General features: G+C 36.4%; 1 protein-coding gene across 2 annotated transcripts in view; it reads left to right on the top strand.

Moving 5' to 3' along the window:
- Positions 1-14,870, top strand: part of Myo10A (unconventional myosin 10A) — a 107,296-nt gene that overhangs the window by 47,511 nt on the left and 44,915 nt on the right. For both annotated transcript variants that reach the window (XM_089698462.1, XM_089698461.1), the window contains exons 15-21: positions 4,227-4,417; positions 4,834-4,968; positions 5,557-5,840; positions 6,139-6,605; positions 10,827-10,982; positions 11,168-13,119; positions 13,514-13,668. In XM_089698462.1, coding sequence (XP_089554588.1) covers positions 4,227-4,417; positions 4,834-4,968; positions 5,557-5,840; positions 6,139-6,605; positions 10,827-10,982; positions 11,168-13,119; positions 13,514-13,668 — 3,340 coding nt within the window. The remainder of the gene's footprint in view (positions 1-4,226; positions 4,418-4,833; positions 4,969-5,556; positions 5,841-6,138; positions 6,606-10,826; positions 10,983-11,167; positions 13,120-13,513; positions 13,669-14,870) is intronic.

Genomic DNA, 14,870 nt, shown 5'->3' with positions numbered 1-14,870 from the left:
GGTAGTTACAACCCTAGCCATTGAGTCGAACGGTAGGCAACACAATATCGACTTTGTGCGGGTACATATGGTACATTTCTTCTTGCTGTGAAGCGTAATTATTATTATTAAGATTTTTTAGGCTATTTTGAATCAGCTGTTCTAATTTAATTCTAGAAATTTATTAAAACGTGATTTTTTTAAAAGTATATTATGAGTTTATAAATACCTCAACCAATAGTTATTGTGTCCTATCCTCATTTCTTTATATCTTGGTAGTTAACTAAAGTGTTAAATTTACATAACCTCAACAACAACATTTACACTGCCACTGCACTAAAACTAAACTAACTAGCTCTCTAGCTATAAGAACCATCCTCGTACTTCAAGGGATATAATAAAAAAAGAATTATCGAAATCGGTTCAGCCGTTCTCGAGTTATGCGCTTACAAACACATTTTGCGATTCATTTTTATATATAAGACTAGCGGTCCGCCCCGGCTTCGCCCGTGGTACATGTTTACGTTTTCTCTACATAAGAACCATCCTCGTACTTCAAGGAATATAATAAAAAAAGAATTATCGAAATCGGTTCAGCCGTTCTCGAGTTATGCGCTTACCAACACATTTTGCGATTCATTTATATATATATACTAGCGGTCCGCCCCGGCTTCGCCCGTGGTACATAATATTTACGTTTTCTCTACATAAAAACCATCCTCGTACTTCAAGGAATATAATAAAAAAAGAATGATCGAAATCGGTTCAGCCGTTCTCGAGTTATGCGCTTACCAACATATTTTGCGATTCATTTTTATATTATAGAAGATAAGATTATGTGAAAATAACCAGGAAGGTGAAAAACATATTTACGAAAACATAGTAACATAATATGGCTGTCGCTACAATAATTATATTTCAATTTTATCTTTTTATACCTAGTAGAACTGGCCGACGAATAAAAAAAATCGTATTAGAATAAATACAATAAATTACGGAACAAAAAAAGGATTGTAACTGAATTAGGTATGTTTGTTTCTGGGCGCACCGTTTTCGACGACGCGACGCGCGACGTAAGCGTATAGGTATAGGTACCTACTTTGCTAAAACAAACTAATAAAATTGTGTGTCTGTCTGAAAATTCGGAAAAGCATATTTTGCAAGTTTGTAATTACTTTGATAGTTTACCGATTTATAATAATTGTAATTGTAATTGTATAATATATAATTTGCAATGTGGTGAAATTTCATAAAAATCACGGGCCAATTTTTTGTTTTGAATCCCACCGAAAATATAATTGCGTTATTAGAATAATTAATTACTATACCTACCCACGATCAATTATTACAATATAGTCTCAAATGCATACTAGAGAAATATTGCAATTTGATTCAATTAAAATGCATAGCATACAAAAATAAATTCACAACACAAGAAATTCCGCGCGCAAATCATAGCGCGTGTCAATGAAATCAAGAATGTTTTATATCAAGCCGACGCGGACGACGACGCGACGCCGAACAAAAGTACCTACGACGGACGACCACGCTTCGAGTTGCCAAACAACATGAGTAATAAATTGTTTACAAAAAAAACAAGTTTTCCATTTTTCTGTATGAGTAGACAGAACTTCAAAACGCCACCTGCTACGGTTTATATTATGAACGATTGTTATAAAAATAAAAGTTATATTTGTTGGTGTAAACTATTTTATTGATCAATAATTTTGGAATTTAAAATTGTCAACATTGATTACAATAAAACGCAGTTTTATTTTATTACACTATTGTTTTTTTTATCAAAACATGTATTTGAAGTACCATATAATATTATGCTGATCCAAGCATTTTCACTCAAAACTTATATCACTAATGATTTGTAAAAGTAAATTATTTCAATATACATTTCATAACCAACATGTAAGAATAATTATTATTATTCCTACCTACAACAACAAACCTAAAACACTATTTACTATGGGAAAATAACCAGGAAGGTGAAAAACATATTATTATTTACGATTTCGACGCACTCGACTTTTAGTAAAATATAGTAGGTAAACATAATATTATGGTTTTGATTTTTGCTACTAGTATAAGAAAACTGCGTGTTCAAACTACTTGTTTGTCTGTCTGAAAATTCGGAAGTACTTTGGTAGTTTACCGATTTATAATAATATTGTATATATATCGTTGTTTAAAAAATATTCAAACACAATAAAATATGATATACTGATTTATCACTGGTTTCAGTGATGAACTGATGAGTCAATTATAGCCACTATACTTTCGTCATACGTGTGTATGATTGATGTGATTTGCAACGTGGTGATATTTCAGAAAAATCACGGGTCAAATTGTCCCACCGAAAATATAACTGCGTTATAAGAATAACTATACCTACGATAAATTATACATAATACAATATAGTCTCAAATGCATACTAGTGAAATATTTTATTTGAATCAATAAAATAAAAAAAAAATAAAAAATAATAATAATACAAAAATAAATTCACAACACAAGAAAATCCGCGCGCAAATCATAGCGCGTGACAATGAAATCAAGAACTTTCGAGCCGACCGACGCGGACGACGAAGGAGCCTAACAAAAGTACCTACAATCATAGGCGGCTCGTGACAAAATTGTATGGCCGTGTTCACTTGAAATAAAACAACGAAAATAGGTACCTACAATAGCGTTAGCAGTACAAAAAAAATGAGCACCACATTATAAATGTCTATTTATACACTAAAAATTATAGAGTATTTCAAAACGAATTCAATTATTATTTAGCAATAATTAGAAAATCCCCGAATTTGCATTCGTGATCGTATTCATAGTGTTTGTCTACACTAATATTATAAAGAGGAAAACTTTGTTTGTTTGTTTGATTGTAATGAATAGGCTCATAAACTACTGGACATTTTACCAATGTTTGCAAGTTTGTGATTACTTTGATAGTTTACCGATTTATAATAATTGTATACTTATATCATTGTTTAAAAATATTCAAACACAATATGATATAGGTACTGATTTATCACTGGTTTCAGTGATGAACTGATGAGTCAATGTTAGCCACAATACTAATCACTTTCGTCATACATGTGTATGAACTATGATTGATGTGATTTGCAATGTGGTGATATTTCATAAAAATCACGGGCCAATTTTTTGTTTTGAATCCCACCGAAAATACATATATTACTAATTGCGTTATTAGAATAATTAATTACTATACCCACGATCAATTATTACAATTTACAATATAGTCTCAAATGCATACTAGAGAAACATTGCAATTTGAATCAATTAAAATGCATAGCATACAAAAATAAATTCACAACACAAGAAATTCCGCGCGCAAATCATAGCGCGTGTCAATGAAATCAAGAATGTAATTTTATATCAAGCCGACGAGCGACGACGCCGAACTAAAGTACCTACAGTACCATTTACCTTCAGTGTACAATACAGTTTACAGACCTACGACGGACGAACAATAATGAGTAATAAATAAAAAAAAACATAGTTTCTAAGGTCATTAGTTTTATTTTATTTTATTGTTATTTTCTTTGAACGATTGGAAATGAAATTACTCAATTTTTACACAGAACTTTGATTTATTAGAATTATGCTCATTATGCATAAGATAACGAACGCGAATGCACGACATCTAGCGCGTCAATGTCTAAACATCGCCTTTCGTTTAGACATTGACGCGCTAGATCTGTAATAAGTATATAGTCTATGCGCTAGATGTCGTGCTTTATGTCGTGTTTCGCTTGGCAAAAGTCACGCACACTACTGTAGAAGTGTCAAATTTTTCCGGTATTTTACTGTTGTTTTTCTAAGTAAATATTGTAAATTATTGATTAAAAAGGTCGAACGCGCACACATTTCATTATAGAGAAGTGATAAAATGATTAGTTTTAAAGAAATAGTGTCTGTGTTAAGTGTTTAGAGGTAATCAAAAATGTATGGAGGGACGGTCGGAACATCAACCTTAATAGTACGAAATCTTGGTCTTTTGTTGAAATTGCCATTTCAAAGTTTGCGTCATTTTTTTTTTGTTAAATTTCATTTTACCCAAATTTAATGGATTTATTAATTATTAGTGCATGAATAAAACAACTGTAAGATTCTTTTCTAACAATTAAACAACAACAATTTACCATTAGATTTAATTGAATTCTTCTATGTGCGATAATTACAATTTTAATGTAAAATAAACTTTTATACAGGTACCTAGTACGCCTAATATCCGAGCGCTACGAAGGCCCCGAAAGAGAGCGCATGCTACGCCTCGTGTGCGGAAGCGAAGCGAATGCGGCGCGAGCGCACGGCGTTGCGAGGCGAACTCCGCCCACACTACTGGAGTGGAGGGCTAATAAGGAACAGGCTAGACCCGCTCTGGCGTTACATTTGCCTACAGGTGAGAAATAAATAATATCTTGGGGATGGTCCTTCGAGCCGGATCTGTGAATATTGGCTTATAAAGTATAAAAAATAATTGTATTGCTAATTTCAGAACTTTATGAAATAGCGGATGTTAATGTTTATATTTTATTCACGAAATACAATATTGGCATGACCGTGACTTCAATTCTTACCTACCGTTTACTTAAATTTGTAAATACAGAAATTGGTCATTTACTAACGTAAAATATTTGAAACTTATCTGAGAACTGGTATTTTTCTTTGTTGATTGGCGATTCCATAGTTACATCATATTTTATTGCTACAAATGACATTATAATTTGAACGTTATTGCTATGAAATAAGGTACTCAATTAACTATTTTTTTGGTTAATTTCCAACATGTACATTTACAAGTAATATTCTCTCCAGATCGTGTCGAAAAAGTATGCGTAGACTCATGGACGACATGCGAAAAGGCCGCATCTGCTGCTTTAGCCGCGGCCGGCATCGCGCGGGATGCTAGCGGCTGGTCTGTCACTTTGGAGCATAATGGACAGCTTACTGGTGAGATTTGTTACATTGTAATACTAGCATTAGGTGAAAGGACAAACAAACATACTTTCGCATTTATAATATTACTAGAGGTCCGCCCCGGCTTAGCTCGTAGTACATATTTCGCAATAAAAGGTAGCCTAAGTCCTTTCTCGGGTATCAAAATATAGCTCCATACCAAATTTCATGCAAATTGGTTCAGTAGTTTAGACGTGATTGAGTAACAGACAGACAGACAGACAGAGTTACTTTCGCATTTATAATATTACTAGCTTTCCGCCCGCGGCTTCGCCCGCGTTTTCAAAGAAAAGCCGCATAGTTCCCGTTCCCGTGGGATTTCCGGGATAAAAACTATCCTATGTGTTAATCCAAGTTACCCTCTATATGTGTGCTAAATTTCATTGTAATCGGTTCAGTCGTTTTTACGTGAAAGAGTAACAAACATCCATACATCCATACGTCCTTACAAACTTTCGCCTTTATAATATATATTAGATATTAGAATATTAGATTGAAACAATAATAACAAAATTTTTGCTTCATAAGTAGATTATTATTTAATTTAATATGACCTCCTCCTCATAATATAAATCTTTACAGAATGGGCTGGCTGCGACTACATCCTAGACACAGTTGGGGAAATGGAAACGGTCCCCGCGCTATGCGGGCGAAGCGCCCTCCGAGCCGCATCCCCTTCCAACAGCCCTTCCCCCTCCCCCACACCTGTGTCACCAAACACACATTCGACACATTTGACACATTCACATTCGACAAATTTGACAAATTCGACACATACAGCTCCCGCGGCGCCGGTTCGACACACTCCGCCCGCGCCGCCGCCTAGAGCCTCGTCTATTGATAGCGAAAGAACTTTGCGACCACAGGTTCGTTTATTACAAGTATTTTTGGATTTAAAATGCTTATAAATGATTGAAATTTTATATTTGGAGAAAATCTATTAATTCTAAATCACGTCTGACGTGGCAATTCTATCTCTTTTTTAACTACATTCTAAGCAATCATGTGGATGAAACGTAAAAACAGTAAACAGCAAATAAATACAAATTTTAAACATGAAGAATACAGACCTGAATGTATCTTTCATAAAAAATCTAAGTTGAAACAGCGGGCTACTGCTATTAAATATATTTAACAAATAACCATCATGTGATTATTTCCTAGGTACCACCACCAGAACCACCAAAATCCAGATCACCAAGTATCCAACGGATCTTACAAGATTCCATCGAAGAGAACTCCGAATACAACTGGAAAATGGAAACCAAGAACGAATATTCCAGAAAGGTGTCCCACGACATCCTTTCCCGCGAATCTGCGCTCAATGAGAGATATTTCGAGCAACAGAGCGACAAAGTTCGCAGTCGTTCACTCGATAACTTGTTAGGTGACAACCCTGTGCCGCAACCTTCGAAGCTATCAGACCTAGGGTTGTCACAATCGCGTTTGAACGATAGATATCACTCAGTGGAGCGATTGGCGCCCAGTGTGGGGAGCAGCAAGGGAGAGGAGTACTCCCGTGTACTTCCCCCGCGGTATATAAAGTCGCAGTATGCTGGGAAACGCGCGCCCGCTGGCTCGCAGTCCAGTCGCGCGTATATTGAGAAAAGTTCCGAGTTTGGCGGCGTAAGGTAAAATTTTTTATTTGATTAAAAAGGTGATAATTATAATAATATTTTAAAGAAGCATTTTGAATTACATTTAAATAACTTAAAACTCAAACTCAAACTCAAACATTCATTTATTCAATTAGACTACTATTTAGTAGCACTTTCGAATCGTCATTACATAGTATTTTAACATTTACCACCGATTCGGAAAGCAGTATCTATGGAGAAGAATCGGCAAGAAACTCCATAGTTGCTCTTTTAAATAATGTCAATAAATTTACATAGTATGTAACTTATATCTACCTAACTACATAATATGCCAAAGAACTGTCCTGTGGTTTTTACGCGACAACCCTCCATGGGTCTTTATCGTCCATATATTCTTGAATACTGTAGTACGCTCTCTGAACTAGTACATTTTTTATGTAAGTTTTAAATTTAGTACTACTAAACTCTTTAATATTATGAGGAATTCTATTGTATAAGCGTATACCTTGACCCATAAATGAATTTTTAACTTTAGCTAATCGGAAAAATGGCATTTCAATTCTATTCTTGTTCCTTGTGCCATAATCGTGTCTATCTCCTACTCTTGTGTGTAAGTCAGAGCTTTTGTGTACATGCAAAATATTATTAAATATATACTGTGATGGTACAGTAAGGATACCAGTATTCTTAAAATGATCTCTTAGTGAGTCCCGAGCACGTAAATTATATATAGAGCGAATGGCTCTTTTTTGTAAGATAAATATAGTTTCTATATCTGCAGCCCTGCCCCACAGTAGAATTCCATAGGACATAATGCTATGAAAGTAGCTGAAATAAACCAATCTGGCCGTATCTTCATCGGTGAGATGCCTTATTTTTCGGACTGCATATGCAGCAGAACTGAGCTTACCTGCAGCGGTGTTGACATGGGCTCCCCACTGTAGTTTCTCGTCCAATGTTAACCCTAGAAATACAGTAGACTCAGTAGGATGCAATACCTCCCCGTTCAAGGTAATATCTCTGTTCAACTTTTTTACATTAGGAAGTAAAAATTCAACACAAGTGGTTTTTTTGGCATTTAATAATAAATTATTGGCAGTAAACCATTCAGATATGTGTAAAAGAGCACTGTTCACTTCGTCAACATTTGGGTCATGCCTATCCACATTAAAAATTAATGAGGTATCATCTGCAAACAGAACTATTTCACACCTATCCTGCAAATAATAGGGAAGATCATTGATATATACCAAGAACAAGAAGGGACCTAAAATTGACCCCTGTGGAACACCAATGTTAATTGACGCACCGCTAGAACGTTCTCCATTAACAACTACAGTCTGTATCCTATCATGCAGGTATGACGCTATGAGGTTCTGGGCTTTTCCTTTAATTCCATAGTGATTAAGTTTACGTAACAAAGTACAATGTTCAACGCAGTCAAATGCCTTGGAGAGGTCACAAAATATCCCTAGAGCATTTTTTGAGTTTTCCCATGCCTTATATATAAGTGTTAGAAGTGCAACTCCAGCATCTGTGGTTGAGCGCCCCTTTGTGAAACCAAACTGTTTGGTGTGCAGTAAATTATTATTAGCAAAATGACTACTCAATTGGTTTAATATTAACTTCTCGAATACCTTACTTAATGTTGGTAAAATAGAGATAGGTCTATAATTGTTACAGTCTTCTTGATCGCCCTTCTTAAATAAAGGTATAACTTTACTAAGCTTTAGTAAATTAGGAAATGTACCATAGTCACAACACTTATTAAATATGGAAGCTAAATTTTTCGCAATATTTTCTATTATATTATTAACTAAATTTACGGACATTCCCCAAAGATCACAAGTATTTTTAAGATTAAGCGTCTTAAAGGCAGTAACAATATCATTAGCAGTTACGTGTCGTAATTCAAATAATGTACTGCACTCCGCAACATGGTCCCTCAAAAAGGTCTCTGCAAGTGCTGAAGACGAATTTAAACTATTAGTAATAGTAGCAGGGACACTACTGAAGAATTCTTCAAAAGCAAGCGCAACATCAGCACTTTTGTCAATAACCCTGTCATTATTTACAAGTTTTATGGTATTACTTGATTTGCTTTTACCCATTTCACCATTAATAATTGACCAAACTGTTTTAACTTTATTATCAGAGTCGCGTATTTTTTCTTTGATATACAAACGCTTTGCAGTGAAACAAACTTTTTTAAAAATTTTTGAGTAATTTCTAACATAACTAAGAAAAGATGGGTCTTTATTATATTGCTTCATACCATATAATTCATAAAGAATGTTCCTGCACCTATGTATACTAGCTGTCGCCCATTTACTAAATGGTAAATCCTTGGTAATATTTAAAGATTTAACTTTAAATATTTTTTCAAATTCTTTATGTACTAAATTAAAAAGATTTTTAAACATTTCACAAGGACTATTAGGATAGGATTGATCATTTAGTACGGGCAGGTTTTTATTAATATTATTCCTAAATTTATTAATGCCTTTTTTAGTTATAGGCCTAACATTAATCCATTTAAATGTAGGTATGCAATCCCATTCAAAAACTACTTTCTGGCCACAGTGATCCGAAGTCAATGTATTGAGAATATTTTTCTCTAAACAGATGCAGTCACAGTATATATTATCAATACAAGTTGCAGAAGTAGGTGTAATTCGTGTGGGTTCGTTAAAAAGTTTATATAGATTAAATGACTGAAACAAATTAACAATTCGTGTAGCCGTTTGTGTTTGTAAAAGTAAATCAATATTAAAATCACCACATACTATAACTTTTTTTTTACTCCTGCTTAGACGCTTTAATATTTCTTCCATGACTGTCTCAAACATATTATAGTCACTGGAAGGGGGTCTATAAACGCAAACAATAATATAACGCTCCAGCTCCACACAGGACAGTTCAATGGTCCGTTCTACAGAAAGACTAACAATGTCAGTTCGTTCTTTACATTTTACACTATCATGTACAAAAATAACAGAACCTCCGTGAATAGCCTGTGTCCTAAAGTATATACTTTTTAATTTGTAATTTTCAATATTTACTAACGACTGACATTGTTTAAGCCAATGTTCTGTTACACAAAATATTTTAATATTGTTATCATTCAGAAACAATTCTATTTCTAACAATTTGCTAGCCAAGCCTTGAATATTTTGATGCACAATGGAAAAAGACTGCTTAGCTGTTGTCTTATATACTAGTTTAAATCTAGCTTAGGGCTAGATTGTCTGTCTACACTTAATCTAGGTTGATGTATAAAATTACTACTACATAAAATTATAGTAGATCGATGGTCTGATACCGAACATGTACCAGACTGGTTAATATTATATGCTATTAACATAGCAAGTTCACGCTTATATATCTATATGGCAGATACACTGTATTCTTTGTCAAAGTAAAAGATTTAATACATGAGTTAATGTCAAAGTAAATAAATGCATCACGATGATGATTTGTTAGGTTATACAATTTTAAATTCATATTATGAATTAATCTATTTTGTTCTTGTGTCAAACCAGGTAGGTATGGCAAGGTACACAACATAAAATTACATTTAGTCTTACTACTAATATCTAACATTTTTTTTAATCCTACATCAATATCCTTATTATTTATATTTAAACTGTCCCCATATAATATAATTACAATATTATTCTTATTAAAGCTGAAATGATCCAGTGATTTGATTATATATTTAAATGAACTGTTAGGCGTACAAACATTAGTAACTTTAAGCCCTAAGTTGTTGAGCATAGCGCCAAATCCCTGACCAATGTTATCTGACAACACAATTATTTCCTGCTTTGAAAGGTATTTAGTATTACTTAAGTTTCGTTATATCAAAAGTTACTGTAAAACTGAATTTGTGAAAAGATTTGTTTTATTTGTGTGCTATTTTTAATTCGTCTTAAAAAAATTGCATATGTTTTACATTCAATCCACAATTTAAAAACATAATTTTATCGATTGTTAATATAAAGGTCGATTTACATCAGACAACCGAAATCTCATTCTACCCCCACTATGTCAAATTATCATAGTGTAAACAGTCGTGGAGCATTATTTCGTTGTTATTAGTGCATTCGAAAAGATTCTATGCAAGGGTCTAATACTGAACAACACTGCATTTGCGCTAAAAGATCACGAAATAATGCTCTTGCTCTAGCTTTGTGTTCGTTTGATGTAAATCTACCTTTATAGAACGATCAATCAAAATATCCTACAATATAGATCGTCAGCAATGTCAGACACGTCAGAAGCCCCGTCCCTCGCGTCCCACGTGCGTCGTGTGCGCGTGCCGAGCCAGGCCTCCGACGTGGACCAGTTCCTGGACGATCTGTTCTCGCCCGTGTTGGACCCCAATATCGATGAGCTGTCTGATGCTAGGTGAGTGATAGGCTAGCTCTAACTATGAGACGTCAGCAATGTCAGACACTGACCTGACTATACAGAATTATTAACATTTGTTTCACAATATTGTTTTTAATAAAAAAAATTGTTGTTAATCGAACCTAAATACGACTTATAAATGTATATTGCTTTATTCATATTTCACAATTATTCCTATACAGATCTCTGGCAGCTAGCATCAAAGGGGGAAGAGATTACGACAAATTCATTGACAACATCCTCACTTGTTCCTACAGCGAACAGCTCGATATTTTGAATTCTGATGAACTTGAATATAACATTAAAGGAGGTGGAAAGGAAGAGAAACAACCTAGTCGTAAAGAATCGAACGTTGATTCCGTAGATGATTATATTACCAATTTATTTGATCCAATATTCTTAAACGATAGTCTTAAAAGATTAACAGATGGAGAAAGTTTGTCAGGTGCTATTAAAGGCGGTGGTGCTACACCAAGAGCTGCTTCAGCGAATACTTCTCTAAGTTACGGAGCTATGTCCATGCCACCGTCGATGCCAGCCATGCCTGCTACACCAGAAGCTTTGGCCGCAGCTTTAGGCTTGCATCTCCCGCCTCCAGGCACAGTGGACATCAACGCATACCACCAGAACTTACAACGTGCCTTCCTACAAAACGCAATGGCGCAAAACTTGCAAATACAACAGCAGTTACTCGCTCAGAACCAAGCTTTACAAACGTTGCTCGCTGGTCAAGTTGTGGAACCGGAATCAGCGCCCACATCGCCAGTTCGATCCTCGACTGTAGTACACGCTCAAGTACACTCCCCACCTAGAAATACACCGAAAGCGAGACGGGAATCTAATGAAAGCACTTCTACAGGTGCTCCGCCACCCCCACCCCCACCTATGCCTCCTCCACTGCATGATATGGACCCATCAGAAGCCAGACCTTTCTTAGATCCATACGGCCGTGCAAAAACAGTCCGTATTGGAAAGTGGAGGTGGCCCCCACCAAAAGACTCGGTGCCACAAGACACCACGCAAGATTTTACTAAATTTAAACTGCGACAAATACAAAGGAGACACACGCCGCAAGCGCAAACTAATGGTGAACATGAACCGCGGGGCAGATCGCGTTCTGAAGTGTCTCCTGGCATTGATTGGGAAGAATTCGAGGTCGATGGCCAACCGTCACCGAGAGAACCGCCTTCACAAAGAACTGCGCGACGCAGCTTCGAAATCGGCGCCCAACGACCTTCCCCAGGCAGTGTCGGCAAACTTAAACTCAGTTCTGAAATGCGACAACGCTTAGAACGCGTGACAGCTAACCATTCTGTAAGAAGTTCATCTTCAAACGCAGAAACGCCGCGAACTATTAACAAATTAGAAGACACGAGAAAATTAATGCTAGAAAGGCAATTAGGTGGTGGACCGAGGTGGGATGCACCTCCTCCCCCTCTACCTCCCGCACCCCCCGGCCCAGCACCACCACCACCACTTTCCCCTCCGTCTCCACCAGACAAGCCTGCCCCACCCCCTCCCTCAGACACATCTACATTTGCTCAACTCAGACGTGACAGAGACACATTCGGAGTTCATCAAAACAGAGAAGCCGACGATCGTCACAATTTCCTAGCCAATTGGAGTTCACGGCGTAAAGAAGACAACGAATCACAAGCGGACGATTTAGCAGCACGCTTCCTAACTTCTGATCGTCGAGACAAACAGCATCGCAGGGATGATTGGGGCGATGAATCAGAAACTAGAAGCTATGATGACAAAGGTCGTGACGAATGGGACTCAGAAATAGGTAGAAGGGACCAGGACAATTTCTCGGGACGTGATGCGTCAGAGATTTATGAGATATCACCAATGCGTACAGAAAGGAAGGAAGAGTTTGATAGGAATATGTTTGTTGACGACTTCGAGCGTTACGACGGTAGGAAGAATTCCCGGGATATGTTGATGGGAAGGACCAGGGAAAGTCCGCGTTCTGATGTAGTATTTCCCCCGAATAATGAGGACACATTGAAAAGGAATGATCGACCGACGTTCAAAACGCACATGGCACAAAAGGAAAGAGATAGAAAGATGGAGGCGGAAAGAAGACAGTCAGTGTCCACACACGTCACGGATAAAACTGAACATCTTGAACGTAAGTTCTTATTTTTGTTAAATTTTATGTTTTCATAAGTAAGTTGAAAGTAAAATATTATAGTAAAATATTATGCATAGTATATTATAGTAAAGTATTATGTATAAATTAAGCAGATAAAGATCTTATTTATGTTTTCTTTACGATTTATAAACATAATATTGTACCATTCATTTATGTAAAGAAAAAAAATAAAATGATAATTTTTGTAAAAAAAATAAAGTATAATTTCTCTGCTCGTGTAAAATTTTTATTGTTCTGACCTTAAACCACATGATTTTTAAAGAAAATCTCTTGCATTGAAGCAAGAAAATTTTTTCGAATGTGAAAACAATTTACCATGCAACTTTTCACAATTATCAATACATGAAATATTTATTTTTATAACACACAGGCGACGCCCCCGCGCCGGCCGCGTTCCTCCCCCTGGAGCGCGCCCCGCACGTGACGTACGGCCGCGTGCCGTGGAAGCTGCGCGTGCGCAAGGAGGTGTTCGCGCCGCTTGACAACTACTCCGACCCGGCGCTGCTCGATCTGTTGTATGCGCAGGTAATTATTATACAGTGATTAACGTGGACGAATGATATGATTTTTTATTTATTTGAAACTTAGTGTTCTGGTTGGTCCCTTTAAAATTTTGTCTAGTTCTGATAATTTGTAGGCAGTTTTTTCTTTTATAATAATAATGTTATTTATTTAAAATTTGACATATTATATGCAATTAGTCAAGCAAAAATTGACTCATAATATTTCGAGTTTCGTCGTAGATGTAAGGGAGCACAATAACACCTCAGTGCTCCAATAGTCAACCTCACCTTCCCGCGGTGCATCCTGTTGAACAACGGACGAGGCTCTGACGACCGACTGATGGCGGTATAACCATCCAAATTAGCATAACAAAATCTAACAGGACAGCAATGGGCAGCAGCATTGCTGTCTCAAAATGTTATGCACTGCGGTCGCCAACCCGCATGCCCAGCGTGGCGACTATGGGCATTTACCAATTATGGCAAGCTATTCCCAACCACGGCCCCCAGTTCCCGGTAGTTCTACTATTCCCGGCTACGGCGGCGGTCGTGGTAACGGTAGAACAGGGGGTGCGAAGAATCCCCGGGTTACGGTAGGCCGCCAAATCCAACTGACCCTTGCAACGTATAACGGACGCACGCTACGGCTCGATGAACACCTTGTGCAGCTCGAAGAGGAGTTAAGTAATATAAAGTGGCATATTCTTGGGTTAGGTATAGGTGGCGCTACCGTCACGTAAACATCTAATCGGCGTTATAAAATGCTTAAAAATAAATTTAATAGTAAAACAGTGCTAAGACTAAGACTCAATTAATCTATACGTACCCAATTAGTGTGTATATCGTTTGCGCTAACTATACTTTTAAATTCAGTGAGATAAACTATCATACAGTTGCAGTTGGGACAAAGTGAACAGTGATAATAATATAAAGTTGGACAATCCACGGACATACCTCAATGAAGTGAAATACAAGAAATCCAAACAATCCGGGAGCATTTATAGTAATATCTATATGGACAAACAACCACTTAACATAAAAATACAGTGTTTAGAAAATAATTACATAACGAAACGGTTAATTTTCACTACATTGACAGATGTTTGAATACTTTTGATATCAGCTGTCATATAAACAACGTAAACAACAGTCAAAGTCGTTAATAAGAGACATCTATCGTCCTTTTCAACGAAACAATTTGAGCCACCTTTCGGCAACAGGCGG

This window comes from Colias philodice, chromosome 8 (assembly GCF_061535455.1).
Source record: "Colias philodice isolate Cphi_HAF_F1 chromosome 8, ilColPhil1 Martin Lab GWU primary, whole genome shotgun sequence".
NCBI classification, from domain to species: domain Eukaryota; kingdom Metazoa; phylum Arthropoda; class Insecta; order Lepidoptera; family Pieridae; genus Colias; species Colias philodice.
Note: the sequence above shows the minus strand (reverse complement) of the source record. Positions and strands in the feature narration are given on the sequence as shown.